Source organism: Thalia democratica, chromosome 6 (assembly GCF_965202585.1).
Source record: "Thalia democratica chromosome 6, ktThaDemo2.hap1.1, whole genome shotgun sequence".
Taxonomy (NCBI): domain Eukaryota; kingdom Metazoa; phylum Chordata; class Thaliacea; order Salpida; family Salpidae; genus Thalia; species Thalia democratica.
Genome location: NC_139170.1, coordinates 2,479,985 through 2,501,430, shown reverse-complemented (window position 1 = coordinate 2,501,430; position 21,446 = coordinate 2,479,985). Strand labels below are relative to the sequence as shown.

Sequence of the window (21,446 nt, the reverse complement as noted above, 5' to 3'; positions counted from 1 at the left end):
AGAGTGTAAAAACTGTCTGAAATGTAAATGAATAATTACTTTTTTGTTTCATCAAGTTTATGTAACCTTTAATGCTGCTGCATTTTCAGTTTGAAGTTAACCAAGTTTATTTTGATAAACTTTCCAAAATGGCCCATTTGTTTTTGAGGTCAAAGTTTTTGTTTTTTGTTTTTCTATCTATTCTATATCTATTCTAAATCTATTCTATATTGTATTTAGATAAGCAGGTTAGCAGGTATTTAATTTTTAATGGTTTTGTACTCAAATTTTAAATGATCAAGATTTTTTTTATCCGAATCCGGCAGCAGGATCCTATTTTTTGGATCCAGTAGATCATTAGTTTAGGCAAATGGATCAAAGAAAATTTACACTATATATTCTCGCTAAAAGTTTGTAATTAAAACCAAAAAAAAAAGGTTCTTTTTAGGTATTTTTGCGGGGAGTCTTAAAACTTTTTCTAAGTCTTTAATTTCGAAATTTACACTATATAATGAGGGAAAATTGAAAGTAATAGAAAGGTTCGAATCCGATCGGATCAAAATTTCAAAAAAATAACCAGATCCCGTAGATTACTAATTAAAAATTATTAAGAAGTTTTTATATTTTTATATATGTTTTAATTGATTAAGGTTTTTATAAACTAGATTTTAATCAGTCTATAATTTTGTATCGTTTTTTAAGTTTGTAAGCTAAAGTAAACATTGTAGAGTTAAAATACACCTTACTTAATTTTTTTACATTATTTACAGTTTGTAATATAAAGTTTGACATCAAATTAGTTTTATTGACGCAAGTCTATAAACTAAAAATGTAAGTTTGTTAGTCAAAGGAATTACTTAGTACGAGTTAAAATTAAAATTTTTAAGGTTAGTTAATGTACAAAATTTGTTAAAAAACTTGCAAAAAATAGCTTTTTGTTTGCTATATGTACCAACTTTTAACTTATTGATAATTCATTTGGTTAAATATAAAATCGTTCAGCTTAGAACTAAAAACTAAAACAATAAAAGCAACTTACACCACTTTTTTAATAAAATTTCCATAATTATTCTTGTCATCTAAACGTAAGTAATTTTTTAAGTTTTCTACTACATTTTTCCCCTAATAAGAACCAAAATTATAATAAGTAATTTTATTTTAAAATTGCTATGCTTTTTTGTTAAAAATTCAATTTTAATTGGCTCAATGACTGTGAAATTCAACAAATGAAACCATATAAAAAAGTAAAGTTTAAAATCATGTAACATGCACTGCACAATACAACCATCAGCAACAAGTCATTTTTCAAACAGTATGAAAAATTCTTGACCTGGAATTGTTTTGTTTAAGTTTTAATTTTTACTTAATGCAAATTTTAAAGTTTTTATGATTGAATAAAGTGTTCTTGTTGATTTATTAAATGAAGTTCTACAGGGTAGTTTTTATTAATTTTTAAAGCAAAATCTTTCGATTTCTTTATGTGAAACATAAAAAAGTAATGAAGGGAGTAGAGACTATGATAGAGGTGGGAAACATTTTAAGTCACTTTGCCAGATGTGGTAATTTTAATTTTTGGCGGGCCGGAGATCTTCAATTTAATTAAATTAGCGAAAACTACTCAATTGTCCAACTCATTTCGATAAAGTTCTAATTTTAAGTTGGTTTTTTTTATTTTTAAGTAATGTGAGTTTCATTTTTTTGTAAATTGTTCCTGAGACCTTTTTTGTTCTTTATTTAAAATCTGAGATTTTCTGATGTAACTTTTAAAAATTTGTTTAGATGGACGAATTTACATGCTCGCAGGCCGTTCATTTTCACTGCGCGGGCCAACGTTGCCAATCCCTAGGCCTAGACTATAATCTTATGTATAAGCCCCTAATCGCAGGTTTTATCGATAATAACTTTTACGTTTTAGCTCGCCACTTTATAACAATTTTCAAAAGTTAATCAGGTTGAGAATTAAAAAGAATACAAAAATAATATTTATTTTTTAAGATAATTTATTTAATCAAGATTCTAAATAAAACATTAAATAAAGTTTAAAAGAAAAAAAAAGATTATATAATTTCAGATAAATAAATCACTACTCCAGCAACTATTTGAAATATTTTCCTCTAAGTTTTATTACAGTATGTATCGATAAGTTAATAAAAAGCTATTAAAATTTGTTACACAAAAGTATTTTAAGTAAAGTTTTGTATAACTAAGAATTGGGAACATTTACAGTTTTTTTTTAATTTTTATATGGCTATAAAGCAAAGTTAACGACTCATAATCTAACTAAAATCAGAAAATACTGTAACGAATTTAATTTTTAAAATTTTATGAGGTATTTTGTATAACTAAAAACATAATTTAAATGCTTAAAGGTATGCTATAAAAATACAAAACGCAATCAAAAAATGAGAAAGCTAACTTTGGTAGTTTTTAAAATTTCATTTGGTGTCAATATAAAAATTTATACTATTAAGTTATTAAAGTAATTTATTGAACCACAAAAAATATTTTCTCAAAATTTTAGTTCAAGGACCTGTTGTATCAAAAACCTTTTGGTTATTGAATCATACACCATGGATACAGTTTTATGCCTTCTCCAGGACAAAAGTCCAGGACTATTTTATGAAAGTTAAAAAACTTGTTTTGTGTTTACTTTTGCTATAAAATATGTTTAATACATCAAAATATAAGTAATAGCTTAAATTATAAAACTACATGAAAACAAAACTCGTAAATGAATTTTAGAGAAAATACACTCTAAATAGAAAAATTAGAATAGTACTCTAAAAACATCTACAATAGAAAAAAAATAGACAAGTATAGACGAAAACTTATATGTTAGAAAAACAAAATAAATAGTTTCTACATATATAAAAAGTTGTTAATATTTAAAAAAAAACAAGAGATACGAAATCTCCAAAAAAATAATTACGGAAGACAAAAAAAGTTAGATAAAAGTCACAGCTTATAAAATTATTAACAAATGGTTGAAGCTCTTAAACTCTGTAAGCAATAAAATACTTTAATTTAAAAAAAAAATAATTTAGAACAGTCACTTAAAATAATTAATCCTTAATAAAGTTCCTACTTGAAAGCTCCTTAATTTTCTTGCAGCACATTAAAATGATGATTAAAAATAAAATTAGTGTGAAATAAATGTATAGTAATAACGATAAAAACTATTTAATCTACAAAAGCCCAATTAAATCAGCTTTAGAGCCAAAAAACCCCCAAAACTAAAAACTAAACTCCACAGCCTTCAAGCGGATAAAAATTCTACCAAAATCTCGACGCCTTGTCGCGGATCCTCCAAGCGACCAGCAACGTCGCGGTGCCCACGGTCGTGGTTGCCATGACGAACACTAGTTGGGTGACGGGGTACATGACCCCGCTGAGGCCGTATAGTACGGTGGACGCCCCGGACTCCCACAGGCTCTGGAGGGCGGAACTACCAGCCAGGTCGTCACCAGAAGTCCAGATGAGGCTGTAGACCGCAGGTACCTGAAATTTTTTGAAGATGTTTTATGCAGTTATACTATAAGTGAAAGTTGTAAGTTTTAACTTGTAATATTTTTAAAGTAATTAAATGTACTTGCACATTGTGAAAGTGTAAAAACGTTAATGGATTTTTGTATTTAGGTTTTTTTAACATTAAAAGTACTTTAAAAGCTGTGTTGAACTTTAAAAATCAATCTGTATACACTTTTTCGCAGGTACCTGGAAATTTTTGGAAATAACATCAACTTTTTTGGAAGTAAAAAAACAAATAGAAAAAGACAATGTATCAAATATATCATACAAAGTAAGGAACCTGAAAGTTGTGAAAATATTATTTAAAGAGGAAATGAAATATTAAGAATGCTTTCAAATGTTCACTTGTAAAAAAAGAAGAGCTGAAAGTGTAAAAATATAAAAATGTTGATAAAAAACTTATATGGATATTCAAATTTATTCGAACAAATTCAAAAGTTTTAAATAAATAATAAAAGCTTTAACATGTTCAAATAAGCTTGGTATGATTTTTGCGAAAGTAAAAAAACATATACAATTATTGATGAAGGAACCTAAAATTTGTGAGTACTTTTCAATAAAAAATAAATTGCTAAAACTGTGCCTTATTGAACACTAAAACAAATAACGCACTGAAATATACGACATAATTCTTTGTAATCGAAACTACTTTACATACAATTAATTTTTCTTTGGCATGTAAAACGTTTTTAAACTTAATTTTTACTAACTACAAATAAATTATATCTTATAAAAAAAAACCCTTTTTGACATTTAAATAAAAAAACAATATTAAACAACAAACAAATCTACCAACCTGTGACTTCATGATTCCGTTGGTCACCCCGAACCCGCCCGCTATGACGTAATAAACCCAGACGACGTCAGTAGGTTGCCACGCGATCAGGGTGATCAGGATGCAGGTTTCCAGCAGTGACGTCACCAAGATCAACACGGAAACGGGGGTTTTTTTGGCGAGGTAGGCGGAGGAGAAACTGCTCACCGCCATCGTCGCCCCCAAAACCGCCATGCAGTTTGTCACGTGGGTAATTCCTGAAAAAATATAATTTTATAATATCTAAATTGATTATTTCATTTCTGTCACGTGATTAAAACTATTTATTATGTTAAATTTATTAATAGAGTTTTGTTTTGCACAATGTTTTTTTCTTAATTTTTAACACACTTTTAGCTTTGTACAAATCTCATTGTAGCTTTCTCAGTTTTTTAATTAAAAATTTGATAAAAAAAAAAACTTTAAACTTGTTGTAAATCTACTGATACAACTTTCTTTTTTCAATTTAAAGTTTTTATTTATTTTTAACGAACCGATGGCGCATGAGATCCACGCTGATGTGAACTGGCCCATGACGAACGCCCACAAAAAACCCCCTCTCATGGTGATGGGCATCAACAGCAGGGCGGGCTTGTCCCTCCTCAAAATCCTGAACATCAGCTTCAGCAGCCCCAGCGTGCTCTCCTCCTTCTTCTCTTCAGGGGATTTCCCTTCCACCAGCTCGACTTGCTCGTTGCCGTGGAAGTCGGGCTCGGTTTCGTAGAGGAACAGGCACAAGAGGGCGCCGACGAGCTGCATGGCGAGGAAGACCATCAAGCCCATGTTGACTTTCTCCCTCGGAAGGGAGTTTCCCTCTTGTGTGGAGTTTTGCGGAGCTTCTCCCATCTTGTAGAACAGACCGCACTCCGCTTGTGTGAAGTTGTATTGTGACGTCACGTTGGTCGTTACGTCGTTTGTTGACGTCATACTAGCGAGGAAGGAGATGACGAGGTTGCCGATGACGACGGCGAAGGAGAAAATGGTGAAGAACACTCCGAAGAACAGGTAGGTGGTTTTCTCCACACTTTTCGTCCGCGCGGTGGCGTGCCACGTCGCCACCCTCGTGACGTAGACCCTGACGGTGCTCCATAGCAACGAGGCGCCCATCCCCAGCAACATTGCGGCGGGGATCATCGTGTAAGCCACCGGGTAGAAGTTTGCTGTGAAAAATATAAAAAATAAAATAATGTTTGAGTATAGGATTTTTTATTTGGTAGCTTTAAATCAGCTTACTTCAAGATTTTACTTTTTTATTTTTTAATTTACTTTTTAATTTTTTTTTTAAATTTACTTATTTGTTTTTAAATAAGTGATTAGTACTTAAGAAGCTTTCTGTTTTTGTAAAAAAAAATTAATTGATTTGTAAAAGTACCTATGTTTTTATTTTACTTAGACAAATTTAAATTGTTTACAATCTCAACACCTGTGACATTTTAAAGGAGTTTTTGAGAAAGTAATGAACCTAAAATTTTGCTGACAAGTTTTACCGAATAGTGGTTAAAAATTGTTTCCACAAATGAAGTATTTGTAAATCTAGCGGTAGCATTTGAAATGTTGAATTAAAATCAGCATGAGTCTGGTGTTGACAAACTAACTTAAATTAAACTAAAGTTTACAACCTTAGAGGAGCTTAATTTGTTATTTTATCCGCCTTCAGAAAGTACTTGTATCTTTCAATTGGTAGATATGGCGTAGAGCAGGGTTTCCCAAAGTGGACCATGTAGCCCACTTGGGGGCCATCTCCACAACTCAGTGGGTGATAACATGCAAAGGGGCCAAAGTGGGAGGCGTGAAGAGAAAAGGGGCGATAGGGAGTACTGAGATATATTTTACAAGATATTCTAAATTTACATTAAAGTTCTGGGGTTTGTATTGAGTAAAGTCGATCATTTCTATTAATGTGAATTATGTTTATGGGCATTTATGATAGTGATTTTGGGAAACCCTTTTTTAGATTAACAACCAATCGAATGACAAACATATTAATAAATCTACTAAATAAAACTTTTAGTATAGAATAAAATTCTTACCCAAGTTGCAAATATTTTTGTAAAAAACTTACAAAAATATCAAAAACTTAAGCAAGATGTAAAAAATGTAAGCTTAAGTGTTTGTATACAACCTGAAAATATAAGTTTTCTAATAAACTACAAACGTGTATCTATATTTGAAGATAATCACCAAGACTTAGTGTTTTAGCTTGATTATTTATAAAGCATAATACAATTGAATATAACCTTTTTAGAACGCAAGGTTTTAATTGCGTTTTAAAAATATCTGAAGAATAAAGTAGTAAAAAAAAGTACTTATCAGTTTTTATACGATTTAAAGATAGTTTAGTAAGTTTTTCGTTTGTCTTTACCGATGTAAAAAAACAACTAAACTCTAAAACTAGGTTTTTCTTACTAAAAAGTAAAAAAAAACTTTTCGCGATACATAACCATTATAAATTCGTTTAAGCTTTTATGTCTTTGTAAAGCTGGAATACTAGATAAATTTAGCAACTTAAGTCAACCTAAGCCCTGGTAAACTTATAGAAACCTGTGTAATAGAATATCATAAAAGGGGAAATAAAATATAATTAGTTTTTCAATTAGCGTCTACATAAAACGATTGATTAAGTTATTGTAGACTCATATATAAATATAAATGAGTTTAACTTAGACTGCAAGTAACTCATTAACATAATTAAGTAAGGTAGTTAACCTTTTAAAAGAAAGATAAGTGTTTCGTTTATAATGTACTATGTTGAACTACTACACTAAATAGAGTTGAACAAATTTTTGTTGGTCCTTAAAGTTTTACAATATATTTTATAAATTTTTCTAATTAACACTAAAAACTTTTAGAACAGTAAATGGTTTGTTAATTTCGGTTACAGTTGTTTAAATCTATAAGTTTTAGATGTCAAATAGTTAAGAGAATGACAAAACTGATGAAGTTTTAAACTTCATAAAATTCAATAGTTTTGGGTTCTATGAGTAGGTTGACTGAATAGTTATTAACCAAACAATAGTAGAAATGAATTTTAATTGAAAAATAAACATTTTGTAAAAAAAAAAGTTTTGGCCAGGAAATTTTTACCGCTATAACATCTCTGTTTAGAACTGAGTTATAATGTTGAAACATATTTGAAAATAATCTAAATATTAACTAAATGATACAAAAATTTAAACAAAAATAATTGAAACTAGTTTTTTACAAAACTACTATTTTTTATTATGTCAGCGCTTAACAGTTTGAATTAACTACTGTAAGAACTCAAAAACTGAAAATATATTTGGTACTTAGATTAAAAAAAAAGCATATTTCCTTACACTAAATAGTATGCTGTAACACAAATTGAAAATCAAACAATGTTAAAGTCTAACTGTTCCTTTTTAAAAAAATAACAGACTTTTTATGTTACTCACAATTCCTTTTTTTAAGCAGAACTAAATCAAGTTTTAATAATTCAAGGCAAACAAAGGCAACAAAAGTAGCTTGATCCAAATAAGTTTGAAAATATCTTAAACTAGTTGCAGCCCACCTTAATTTCATTTTGCTATTTATAACAAGTAACTTTTAAATTTTTAACAGGAATTTTATAGCCAGTCAAAAAATCATGACCATGGATCTATTTCTCATAGTGGACGAATATTTATCGAAGAAGCTCGAAGATCTCAAGGTCAGTTTCAGCGGAACGCGCGGATCTGCTTTCAGGAGGGAAATCCTGAAGTACGAAGCCGACTCTGTGCTGAACAAGGACCAAGTTAGCCAGTTGCTGAGGACCGTCGCGAACAACGCCTGCGACTTCTACGACAAGTGGCTGAAGATTTTCAGGGAAAGCCCCGGTTTTTTTGTGAAGCGGAACAAGCGGTTGCAACATCGGAAACAGGAACAAGGCCATCATCAAAAGCTTCGTGTCCGACGTGTTGGAACTGTTGGACAGGAAAATGGAACGGGAGAATTTGGCCGAAGTGGAAAGAGACACCTTGGTAGAGTGGTTGTCGAAGGTGTGACAATTGCGCTTTCGGTGAATCCCCTTACTAAGAAAAAAGAAACTTTTTGGCATTTTTAGATTTGTTAAATGATCTAAGGAGTTGTGTTACTGAAACTAAATGATATATATTGTTTTGATTTTTACTTTTTTAATCTAAATGTGCATCTATGAAGTAGTTTTTTTAAAGATGTCTATTGCTCTTTTTTATATGTTATCATTGGCCGACGAAATTTTTTTAATGTTTTAATGTATAAGTTAGTGATGGAATAGTTTAATAAGTGGTGTAAATCTGTTAACTTAGGTTTAGTTTAACTTCTGCTAATTTATAACGTTTAAGGTTTATTAAGTTACTGTTTATACAAATGTTTAATAGAAATATTAATTGTGCTTTTAGCGTTTGTATATAATAAAAAGTATAAAATCATCAAAAGATGGATTATATGTATCATGTAAAATAAAGTTATGAGTTTTTTAACAAAATAACTTTAGGTTCACTATATACCTGTTACAAAATTGTTAACTTGTTATCTTTTTGAATTTAATAAGTTTATCAATTTTGGAATATGTGTGCTATAAAAGTAATATTAATTAATCTTAAGCAACCTATTTCAACCTATTTGAGTTTGTATAACTGACTAATAAGTTGAAAAACCTATTTAGGTATTATTTTACTTTTATGCTTCAACAAGTAAAGTTATCATGTAACATTAGAAAATAAAGCCTAGTTAAGTATTAATTTTGCAACATTTAGTTAAACTTTGGCTATTAACAGGTTGTTCGTATACCAGCAACTTAATCTTAAACTTGAAAAAGTACTAGATAAAAATATATTTTAATGCAGATAACATCGTTTTAAGAAAAAGGTAGATTTATTAATTATTTTTGAAAAGCTATAATTTAGCATTAAAATATCATAACAGATTGAAAAAAGTTAAAAGTGTCATTCCAAATTATACTACGTTTTATAAGTTGTTTTTAAAGAAAGATAGGTAGAAATTATAAAAGGGCAATAAATAGTAAAGAAGAGGGAAAAAATTAAATAGGAAACTATCTAGCAAAGGGTTGAAATCAAATTATTTGGGGGCAATTATTTTTAATATTTCTACCAAGGGAAGCAATTAACAAAATGAGTTTGGGAAACTTTTGTGTAGAGTGTTAGTTACTAGTTTTATTATTATCTAAAAAGTTTTAAACATTTTTAGACGTTTTAAGAGAAAAAATTGTGTATAAAAAATGACCATAGAAGTTCACAGCTTATGAGAAACCATAAGGTAAAAAAACTACATATAACAAATTAATATACTTCAACTAAGTTTTACGAAGTATCAACTATGTTAGTTCTTATTAAGTTCTTATTTTCCTAAAAAAAAAGGCAGTTAGACCACAGTAAAATCGATTAAGAAAGATAACATCTTAAGTACTTAGGTGTTGCCATGTATTGCAACTTTTGTTACATTATTAAATTCTACAGGGTAGTTTTTATCAAGTTTTTATTTTTCTAAATAAATAAAGGCAGTTAGACCACATAAAATCAATTAAGAAAGATAACATCTCAAGTACTTAAGTGTTGTTATGTATTGCAACTTATGTTACATTATAAAATTCTACAGGGTAGTTTTTATAAATTATTAAAGCAAAATATTCATATTTCTTTATGTAAAACATAAAAAAGTTATGTAGGTAGCAGGGACAATGATAGGGGTGAGCAACATTTTTAGTCGCTTTGCCAGATGTGGTGATTTAAGTTTTTGGCGGGCCAGAGATCTTAAATTTAATTAAAATAACGAAAACTACTCGATTGTCGAACTCAATTCGATAAAGTTAGTTTTTTTCATATCTAATGTAAGATTAAATTTTTTCGTAAGTTGTTCCTAAGAACTTTTTTTTTTTTTTTTTAATCTGAGATTTTCTGATGTAAGTTTAAAAAATTTTTTTTGATGGACAAATTTACATGCTCGCAGGCCGTTTATTTTCACTACGCGGGCCAACGTTGCCAACCGCTAGTAGACTATAAGCTTAAGTATTAATGCCCCTAATAACTTCAATCGCAGGTTTTATCGATAAAAACATTTATGTCTTAGCTCGTCATTTTATAACAGTTTTCAAAAGTTTTTAAGGTTGAGAATTAAAAAGAATGCAAAACTACTATATATTTTTTTAAGTAATTTATTTAATCAAATTTCTAATTAAAATATTAAACAAAATTTAAAATAAAAAAATATATATATTATATAATTGTAGATAAATAAATCACTATTCCAGCAACTATTTGAAATATTTTCCTCTAAGTTTTATTACAGTCAGAAATGATAAGATAAAAACTATTAAAAGTTGTTATACAAAAGTATTTTAAGTAAAGTTTTGTAAAACAAAACATTGGGAACATTTACAGTTTTGTTTAAATTTGTATATGGCTATAAAGCGAAGTTAACGGCTCATAATCTAACTAAAATCAGAAAATACTGTAAAAATTTTATTTTTAAAAACTTTATGAGGTATTTTGTATAACTAAAAACATAATTTAAATGGTAAAAAAATACAAATTGCAATCAAACAATGAAAAAGCTTACTTTGGTAGTTTTTAAAATTTCATTTGATGTCAGTAAAAAAGTTATACTATTAAGTTAATTAAGTAATTAATTGAACCATAAAAAAAAAGTTCTCAAAAGTTTACTTCAAGGACCTAGTGTATCAAAAACTTTTTGGTTATTGAATCATACACCATGGATACAGTTTTATGCCTTCTCCAGGACAAAAGTCCAGGACTGATTTATGAAAATCAAAAAACTCGTTTTGTGTTAACTTTTGCTATAAAATATGTTTTATACATCAAAACACTTACAAAAATAGTTCAAATTATAAAATTGCACAAAAACAAAACTCGTAAATGAATTTTAAAGAAAATACACGCTTAATAGAAAAATTACAATAGTACTCTAAAAACGTCTACAATAGAAAAAAATATTAGACAAGTAAAGGCGAAAATATATACGTAAGAAAACGAAATAAATAGTTTCTATAGATATCAAATATTCTTAATAATTAAAAAAAAACAAGAAATACAATATCTCCAAAAAATCAACTACGGAAGACAAAAAAAGTTAAATAAAAGTCACAGCTTATAAAATTATTAATAAATGGTTGAAGCTCTTAAACTCTGTAAGCAATAAAATACTTTAATTAAATAAACTAATCTAGAACAGTCAAAATAATTAATCTTTATTAAAGTTTCTACTTTAAAGCTTAATTTTTTTTTTTTTGCAGCACATTAAAATGGTAATTAAAAAAAAATATTAGTGTAAAATAACTGTATAGTAATAAAAATATAAACCATTTAATCTACAAAAGCCCTATTAAATCAGCTTTAGAGCCAAAAAAATCCCTTAAACTAAACACTAAACTCCACAGCCATCAAGCGGACAAATAATTTCTACCAAAACCTCGACGCCTTGTCGCGGATCCTCCAAGCGACCAACAACGTTGCGGTACCCACGGTCGTGGTTGCCATGACGAACACCAGTTGGGTGACGGGGTACATGACCCCGCTGAGTCCGTACAATACGGTGGACGCCCCGGACTCCCAGAGGCTCTGGAGGGCGGAGCTGCCTGCCAGGTCGTCGCCAGAAGTCCAGATGAGGCTGTAGACCGCGGGTACCTGAAAAATTTTGAAAATATAATTAAAGTCTGAACTACAAATAAAAAATAGGTAAGTTTTTTAGAAGTAAAGCAATATATGCAAGTACTATACACAGTACAAGTGTAAAAACGAGAATAAATAGTTTTTTAGTTCTTAAGACTTAACTCACTTAAAATTAAAACAAATAATCGGTGCTTTTATTTTTTTGTAAAAGCGTATAACTTTTTAAACAAAACTACATTACTCACATTCAGATGTTTTTGATAAAACTTTAAAACTATTTTACCAACCAAAGAATAGCACAGTTGATCACAAAACAAATTCAACGAATATATCAACAAGCAAACAATCTACCAACCTGTGACTTCATGATTCCGTTGGTCACCCCGAACCCGCCCGCTATGACGTAATAAACCCAGATGACGTCAGTAGGTTGCCACGCGATCAGGGTGATCAGGATGCAGGTTTCCAGCAGTGCCGTCACCAGGATCAACACGGAAACGGGGATTTTTTTGGCGAGGTAGGCGGAGGAGAAACTGCTCATCGCCATCGTCGCCCCCAAAACCGCCATGCAGTTTGTCACGTGGGTAATGCCTGGAGAACATATATATTGAATAATATTTAAATTGGTTATTAAATTCCTGTCATGTGATTAAAACTATTTATTATGTTAAATTATTCATAGAGTTTTATTTAGCACAATTTTTTTTAATTTTTTACATACTTTTAGCTTTGTACAAATCTCATTGTTGCATTCTTAGTATTTTTAATTAAAAACTTTAAACTAGTTGTATATCTACTGATACAGCTTTCTTTTTTCAACTTAAAGTTTTTATTTATTTTGAACGAACCGATGGCGCATGAGATCCACGCTGATGTGAACTGACCCATGACGAACGCCCACAAAAAACCCCCTCTCATGGTGATGGGCATGAGCAGCAGCGCGGGCTTGTCCCTCCTCAAAATCCTGAACATCAGCTTCAGCAGCCCCAGCGTGCTCTCCTCCTTCTTCTCATCAGGGGATTTCCCTTCCACCAGCTCGACTTGCTCGTTGCCGTGGAAGTCGGGCTCGGTTTCGTAGAGGAACAGGCACAAGAGGGCGCCGACGAGCTGCATGGCGAGGAAGACCATCAAGCCCGTGTTGACTTTCTCCCTTGGAAGGGAGTTTCCCTCCTGTGTGGAGTTTTGCGGAGTTTCTCCCATCTTGTAGAACAGACCGCACTCCGCTTGAGTGGAGTTGTATTGTGACGTCAGGTTGGTCGTTACGTTATTTGTTGACGTCATGGAAGCGAGGAAGGAGATGACGAGGTTGCCGATGACGACGGCGAAGGAGAAAATGGTGAAGAACACTCCGAAGAAGAGATAGGTGGTTTTCTCCACACTTTTCGTCCGCGCGGTGGCATGCCACGTCGCCACCCTCGTGACGTAGACCCTGACGGTGCTCCATAGCAACGAGGCGCCCATCCCCAGCAACATGGCAGCGGGGATCATCGTGTAAGCCACCGGGTAGAAGTTTGCTGTGAAAAATAAAAATAAGATGTTTGAGTTTAAGATGTTTATTTGGTAGCTTTAAATCAGGTTACTTCAAGATTCAACCAAAATTTTTTTATAACTTTATGAGTATTTACTTTTTACTATTTATTTTTTAATTTACTATTTTAATTCTAAATAAGTGATTAATACATAAGAAGTTTTTGTTTAAGAAATTTAATCGTGTTTAAATGTTCTTATTTTATTTAGATAAATTTAAATTGTTTACCAACTCAACACTTGCGACATTATGAAGAAGTTTTTTAGAAAGTAATGAGTCTGAAATTTTGCTGACAAGTTTTACTTAGTAGTGGTTAAAAATTGTTTCCACAAATGAAGTTTATGTAAATCTAGCGTTAGCGTATGAAATGTTGAATTAAGATCAGCATGAGCCTTGTGTTGACAAATTTATTTAAACTAAACAAAAGTTTACAACCTTAGAGGAGCTTCATTTGTTATTTATCCGCCTTCGAAAGTACTTGTATCTTTCAATTGGTAGATATGGCGCAGATCAGGGTTTCCCAAAGTGGACCATGTAGCCCACTTGGGGGCCATCTCCACAACTCAGTAATAAGATGTGAAGGGGCCAAAGTTGAAGGCGTGAAGAGTAAAGGGGCGATAGGGAGTACTGAGATATATTTTACAAGATATTCTAAATATACAATAAAGTTCTGGGGTTTGTATTGAGTAAAGTCGATCATTTCTATTAATGTGAATTATGTTTATGGGCATTTATGATAGTGATTTTAGGAAACCCTTTTTTAGATTAACAACCAATCGAATGACAAACAAATTAATAAATCTACTAAATAAAACTTTTAGTAGAGAATAGAATTTTTACCTAAGTTGCAAATATTTTTGTAAAAAACTTACAAAAATATCAAAAACTTAAGCAAGATGTAAAAAATGTAAGCTTAAGTGTTTGTATACAACCTGAAAATATAAGTTTTCTAATAGACTACAAACGTGTATCTACATTTGAAAATAATCACCAAGACTTAGTGTTTTAGCTTGATTATTTATAAAGCATAATACAATTGAATATAACCTTTTTAGAACGCAACGTGTTAATTGCTTTTTAAAAATATCTGAAGAATAAAGTAGTAAAAAAAAGTACTTATCAGTTTTTATACGATTTAAAGATAGTTTAGTAAGCTTTTAGTTTGTCTTTACCGATGTAAAAAAACAACTAAACTCTAAAACTAGGTTTTTCTTACTAAAAAGTAAAAAAAAACTTTTTGCGATACATAACCATTATAAATTCGTTTAAGGTTTTATGTCTTTGTAAAGCTGGAATACTAGATAAATTTAGCAACTTAAGTCAACCTAAGCCCTGGTAAACTTATAGAAACCTGTGTAATAGAATATCATAAAAGGGGAAATAAAATATAATTAGTTTTTTCAATTAGCGTCTACATAAAAGGATTAATTAAGTTATCGTAGACTCAAATATAAATATAAATGAGTTTAGCTTAGACTGCTAGTAATTGTTTAACTTATTAACATAATTAAGGTACTTAAACTCTTAAAAGAAAGATAAGTGTTTTGCTTATAAAGTACTATTTTGAACTACTACACTAAACAGTGTTGAACAGATTTTTGTTGGTCCTTAAAGTTTTACAATAAATTTTATACATTTTTCTAATTAACACTAAAAACTTTTAAAACAGTAAATGGTTTGTTAATTCGGTTACAGTTGTTTAAATCTATAAGTTTCAGATGTCAAATAGTAAAGAGAATGACAAAACTGATGAAGTTTTCTTAAACTTCATATGATTCAATAGTTATAGGTTCTATGAGTAGGTTGACTGAATAGTTATTAACCAAACAATAGTTAAAATAAATTTTAATTGAAAAAAAAACATATTGTAAAATAAAAACTGACTAGGAAATTTTTACCGCTATAACATCTCTGTTTAGAACTGAGTGATAATGTTGAAACATATTTGAAAATAATCTAAATATTTACTAAATGATACAAAATTTTAAACAAAAATAATTAAAACTAGTTTTTTACGAGACTACTATTTTTTATTATGTCAGCGCTTAACAATTTGAATTAACTACTGTTTTAAGAACTCAAAAACTGAAAATATATTTGGTACTTAGATTAAAAAAAGTCTATTTCCTTATGCTAAATAGTATACTGTAACACAAGTTGAAAATCAAACAATGTTAAAGTCTAACTGTTCCTTTTTAAAAAGTTAACAGACTTTTTATGTTACTTACAGTTCCTTTTTTTAAGCAGAACTAAATCAAATTTTAATACTTCAAGGCAAACAAAAAGGCAACAAAAGTAGCTTGATCCAAATAAGTTTAAAAACATCCTAAAATAATTTAAGCCTAACAATCTCTTTAATTTTATCTTGCTTACTATAATAAGTAACTGCTGGATTTTTAACAGGAATTTTATAGCCAGCCAACAAAACAATGACCATTGATCTATTTCTCACAGTGGACGAATACTTATCGAACAAGCTCGAAGATCTTAGGGTCAGTTTCAGCGGAACGCGCGGTTCTGCTTTCAGGCGGGAAATCCTGAAGTACGAAGCCGACTCTGTGCTGGACAAGGACCAAGTTAGCCTGTTGCTGAGGACCGTCGCGAACAACGCCTGCGACTTCTACGACAAGTGGCTGAAGATTTTCAGGGAAAGCCCCGGTTTTTTTGTGAAGCGGAACAAGCGGTTGGATTTCGCGAAAGTGATCGACAACATCGGAAACAGGAACAAGGCCATCATCAAAAGTTTCGTGTCCGACGTGTTGGAACTGTTGGATAGGAAAATGGAACAGGAGAATTTGGCCGAAGTGGAAAGAGACACCTTGGTAGAGTGGTTGTCGGAGGTGTGACAATTGCACTTTCGGTGAATCCCCTTACTAAGAAAAAAGAAACTTTTTGGCACATTTCGATTTGTTAAATTATCTAAAAAGTTGTGTTACTGAAACTAAATGTTTGATTTAAACTTTTTAATCTAAATGTAAATCTATGAATTAGTTTTATTAAAGATGTCTTAAATTAATTTTCTATTTTTTATATGTTATCAATAGCCGACAATTTTTTTAAATGTTTTGATGTATAAGTTGGTGTTGGAATAATTTATCGAGTGGTGTATACCTGTTAACTTAAGTGTAATTTAACTTCTGCTGGTTCATAACGTTTAAATTTTATTAAGCCACTGTTTATAAAAATGTTTAATAGAAATAGTAACTGTGCTGTTAACGTTTGTATGTAATAAAATGTATATGGTTGATGAAAATTAGTTTATATGTATAATGTAAGATAAAATTATGACTTTCTTAACTAAATAACTTAAGATTCTCCAATGTTGAAATTTTGTGCTAAATCCTGGAAATGACTATTTGTCAACTTGTTATCTTTTCCCACTTAATAAGTTTATCATTTTTGAAATAAGTGTACTATAAAACTGTTATTAACTAATCTATAGCAACCTATTTCAACCCATTTGACTTTCTATAACTGACTAATATCTGGCTGACTTCAAATAGTTTGGGGGGGGGGCAACTATTTCTAACATTTCTACCAAGGGAGGCGATTATGAAAATGAGTTTGGGAAACTCCAGAGTAGATTGTTAGTTACTAGTTTAATTATTTTAATAAACTTTCAAACATTTTTAGACGTTTTAAAAGAAAAAACTTGTGTATGGAAGTGATTATAAAAGTTGTCACATATTCACAGTCTATGAAAAAAACATTAAGTATAAAAACACTTTACATATCAAATGTTTTTTCTTCAACTAAGTTGTATTAACTATTAAATATGGTAGTTTTTATCAAGTTCTTATTTTCATAATAAATAAATGCAGTTAGATCACAGTAAAATCAATTAGGAAACCACATACCTTAAGTTTTAAGTGTTGTTATGTACTTTTGTTGCATTTTGTTAACTGTATAGACTTTATGAAAGTGTTTAAAAATCAAAACGTAGTCTAAAATTCATATTTAATTTTAATAATTGCTTTCAATAAACAAAAGTGAATGTTTTTTGTTCTTTTAAGTGTGGCTGTCCACAGTACAAAAAATATGTTACAATGAAAATATCTAAAAACGTCTGTGTAATTGGCATTAAAAGTCGATAATTGTTTTTTTCAATGAAATAATTAAGTTTATCTGTTATTTATGTTTATTATAAAAAATATTAAAAGTTATTATAACACTAACAAATCATGTAAGCTGCGTTAGAGATTGTTTGTTAATCTGTTGATTTTATTTTTAACGAGTAAATTAATAAGCCTTGTTTGTTATAAAATATTCCGAATATAAAAACACCAACAAACCAGCTGTATAAGTTGCATTAAACGGTAACCTCAGTATTTACTGTTTCTATTTTTAATAACTATATTAAACTCTATTTTTGAAGATTATAAACCCAAAATAATGTTTCACTGTGTAAAAACATTGTTTTAACTTTAACAACTTGCAAAAATAAGGTCTAATTCGTCTCATTATAGCTACATATCTTTCTTTTGTTTAATTTAAAGCAAATCAGAATATCATAAGTAAATTAATAAATCATAACTTTTTATGAAGTTATTCAGCAATATATACAAATGTACAAACCGTCAGTGTAGGTTATGACAAAAATTGTTTATTAACTTATTCTTTTTTATTTCAAGGAGTAAGTTAATAAAACATTGTTTTTTATAAAATATTCCACAAACAGTATACAAACCGGCAGTGTAGGTTTTGTTAAAACTTATAGTTTTTTATTCTCAGAGAGTAAATTAATAAAATTCTAATATTGTTAGTTATTTGAAATGTAAGTCACAAACCGGCAGTGTAGGTTGCGTACGCGAGAGTTGAAATGCAGAGAATTTTCTTGCAACTGAGTTTGTTCATCACTAGAGGGGGCAAGAACATGGAAGTGAGGAGAAACGTCAGGTACAAGAGACCCAAAGCTATCATCCCAACCTCTTTGTTCAGGTTGCTTTGTAAACCTGAAATATTATGACAAGTTTTAATATTAGCATTAATAGAGTTTAAAATAAATAACTTCTTCTAAATGTTATTATTTTTTTAACAATAGCTGTAAAATACTTAGTAAGCAAGACTTAGTTGTAAAAGTTTTCAATCGCTTTAAACTAATGATAAATGCAAAAGTTGTTTTTCTATGCAATTATTTGGTATATAAACTGTATTGAGAGTTTTGCAACACATTAATTATATTTATTACCTTCTTTAAAGCTATAAACAATAAATATTCCAAAATAAATTTGTCTGTTTTGTTTAGAACATTGAACTTTTTAAACGGATGTATAATCGTACTTAGTCTGTAATCATAACATATATATGTAAATGTTCTAAAGGTTTGGTTTTAGACGAAATCGTTATAGTATTTAACTTGCATATTCCATAAAAACTGTTTTGTCAGTTTTAACTTATATTATAAATTCAAAAAACTTTGTAAAAAGTATTCAAAAACAAAGTAATACAAAAATGCGGGGTACTACAAAAGCTATAAAAGTTTTATTGCTTTTGCAAATACATTAGTTTAAGTGCAATTTTACACAATATGCAAACAAATTGCTTGGTCAAAACTCGAGTACAAAACAAAACACACACAAAATAAAAAACAACAAAAGCTTTGTAGATACAGAACTTTCTGTTTTCAATTTTTTTTACTGTATTTAAGTTCAAAAAAATTTAGTTAAATATTTATAAATTAAAAATACACGTTTATAAACTTTACCTTCTAGCGAAATAAAAGCAGAAAAGTTTAACAGTTCAGCGACTGAAACTAATATTAATGACCCAAGACATTTCCGTTCTACGGATTTCGCATAACTTGCATCTTTTGACATTTTCAATCAAGTTTTTATTCTCTAAATAAAACTTCTTTTAAAATATCTGTTTGTATAAATCGTTAAATAGTTAAGTAAAATGTTTATGAAAGCTTAAATAAACTTTACTGTGCTATCTATTTTTAGTACTACTAAACTCTTAAAGCTTTAAACATTATTACAATTATACTCTCATTATTTTGTATAATCTCCTTAAACTGTTTAAGATAAACGCTAACTATGGTAAATATAAAGTTGTTTTCTTTTCTATTTTATATAAAGCTGTTTTGTTTTTTGTATAGAAGCCAATGTAAAACAATTTTATTTTCAAGAAATGTTAATTTTTCTGATCGGTGTTTTGCAATACACGTCATAATTGACATTGGACGATTTTTATCTTGAGCAAAGTTTGAGATAAAATGTACACAAAATTGGAAAACTAAAAAAACGATTAGAATGAACTATAAAAAAATATAAAACTAGTTTTATCTTTTACTTATCAATTATTTAGTTCCATATAGGGTTATCATTTTTTTTTACTATTGAACTAAATAATATTTTGTTTTTACTTATAAAAAATAAAGCTGTTTTTTAAACGGTCATTTATAATGTTTACAACTTTTTTTAAATGAAATGTTAAAAAAATAAATAGAAAAACTTTTGCATTTACTTGTGACATGCATTTAAACGTTTTTTTGGTTTTATTAACAATGTCTAAAGATAAATATAAGAAAAACTGCAAGTGTAAGTTAAGAAGTAACTCAAAAATACTTTATAATTTATTAGAAAACAAGGTAACATAAATTATGAGCATTAGTTTTTTACGTTTTGCAAATCTACTAGGCTGAAAATAAGTAAAAGTTTATTTTTAATCTATTTTATTAGTATTAAGTAACAACTAACTTCAAGAAAAGCAACTTTTGAAGTTAAAATACAAGAAATGTACGTTTTGGTTTTTGAAGTCTTGTTAAGGTTTATAAAAATAAACAAAAACTAATATAACTGCTGATCAAACTACATTAAAAAGTTGACTAAATAAAGTATATACTCATGTAAACTTAAATTAGATAAACACTTTCTGATTAAATAGCATAACTAAACGAAAATTTGTAACTATAAATAAACATGGTCTTGATTATGTAAAACTTTACCAAAAAACGCGCTTTTTAATGTTTTATCTTAGTGAAAAAACGAAAAATAAATCAAACTTTAAGTTAACAAACATTTATTAATTTTATACAACTAACAAATGCAATACATACAAGTTTAGTTTCTGAAATATTTGTTAAACAAAGTTTAAATGTGTTTTTTTTTAGTAAGCTAATAACATACAGCTGTATTTTTTAAACCCTTGTCAAAAACACTTTTAAGCATAAAATTATAAACACTGAAATATTAAAATATAAACTTTTCAAAAAAGAAAAAAAAGCGTATAAACCTTTAGCAACAAAACTTATATGAACTGTAATTGTTACAATAAGAAAACTTTTTTTGAATTTTGAGTGGTAAAAAGAAAGGCGTAATTTCTATAGATTGCAAGATTAGCGTTATATCTTTACGCTTTACTGGGTATAAAAATATCGTCTTTACAAAGAATACTTTCCTCTGAAATGTACGATTTACGCTCAAAACTAAAGTATTACTACAATGAAAAAATGTTTTACGAAAAAGATACTAAGCTAGTATTAAACAGTAAGGTAAACTACTACAACTGACTTTTAAAAGTATCAAAAAAAAAATTTTTTGATAGTTGTAATTATGAAGTGCTAAAGTAAAAAAATACCTTTCATTAAATTTTTGGTATATTTTTGTGTTTTCAGTACAAAAGTATAACTGTATATATGCTTTAGGACTAATTAATTACGAAAATACCAACCGTTTTGTTTGTAAAGTGAGTTTGTTTTTGTAATTAAAAATATATATATGTATATTGGTAAACAAGACTAATGTTTAATTTTAAACTTTTTATAATACAAAATTTTCTTCAAATCATTTTTAATCAAAATAAAACTTAACTTTTATTTAAAATAATCATTCTTTATTTGAATAAAAACAAAATGCATATTAACTTGTTTTTTTACAATAACTCTACAAAAAAAGGTTTATTAATCTACCTTTTTGACTTTTTTTCAACATACAACTTGAAAATTTTACTTTAGAATACTAGAACAAACACCTAT

General features: G+C 29.0%; 2 protein-coding genes across 2 annotated transcripts; both read right to left on the bottom strand.

The window, feature by feature from the left end:
* Nucleotides 1-3,252: 3,252 nt before the first annotated feature.
* Nucleotides 3,253-5,494, bottom strand: LOC145838071 (UNC93-like protein; the record flags this gene model as incomplete). Its single annotated transcript, XM_082945605.1, has 3 exons — nt 3,253-3,477; nt 4,304-4,539; nt 4,816-5,494. Coding segments are annotated over 3 exons (1,140 nt in total), but the record flags the coding sequence as incomplete, so codon positions are not given.
* Nucleotides 5,495-11,586: 6,092 nt separating this feature from the next.
* On the bottom strand, nt 11,587-19,304 carry LOC145838278 (UNC93-like protein). Its single transcript, XM_082945847.1, has 5 exons — nt 19,176-19,304; nt 18,259-18,423; nt 12,792-13,457; nt 12,299-12,534; nt 11,587-11,958 (listed from the first exon to the last, which is right to left on the bottom strand). The coding sequence occupies exons 1-5, from the start codon at nt 19,285-19,287 to the stop codon at nt 11,734-11,736; spliced, it is 1,404 nt and encodes a 467-aa protein (XP_082801973.1). The 5' UTR covers nt 19,288-19,304; the 3' UTR covers nt 11,587-11,733.
* Nucleotides 19,305-21,446: the final 2,142 nt, after the last annotated feature.

Excerpts from the sequence above, each read along its gene's own strand:
- LOC145838278 (XM_082945847.1), bottom strand. The coding sequence starts at position 19,287 with ATGTCAAAAGATGCAAGTTATGCGAAATCCGTAGAACGGAAATGTCTT. Across the intron at positions 18,424-19,175 it reads TGCTTTTATTTCGCTAGAAG|GTTTACAAAGCAACCTGAAC; the intron begins GTAAAGTTTATA and ends ATAATATTTCAG. Across the intron at positions 12,535-12,791 it reads GTGGATCTCATGCGCCATCG|GCATTACCCACGTGACAAAC; the intron begins GTTCGTTCAAAA and ends TATGTTCTCCAG.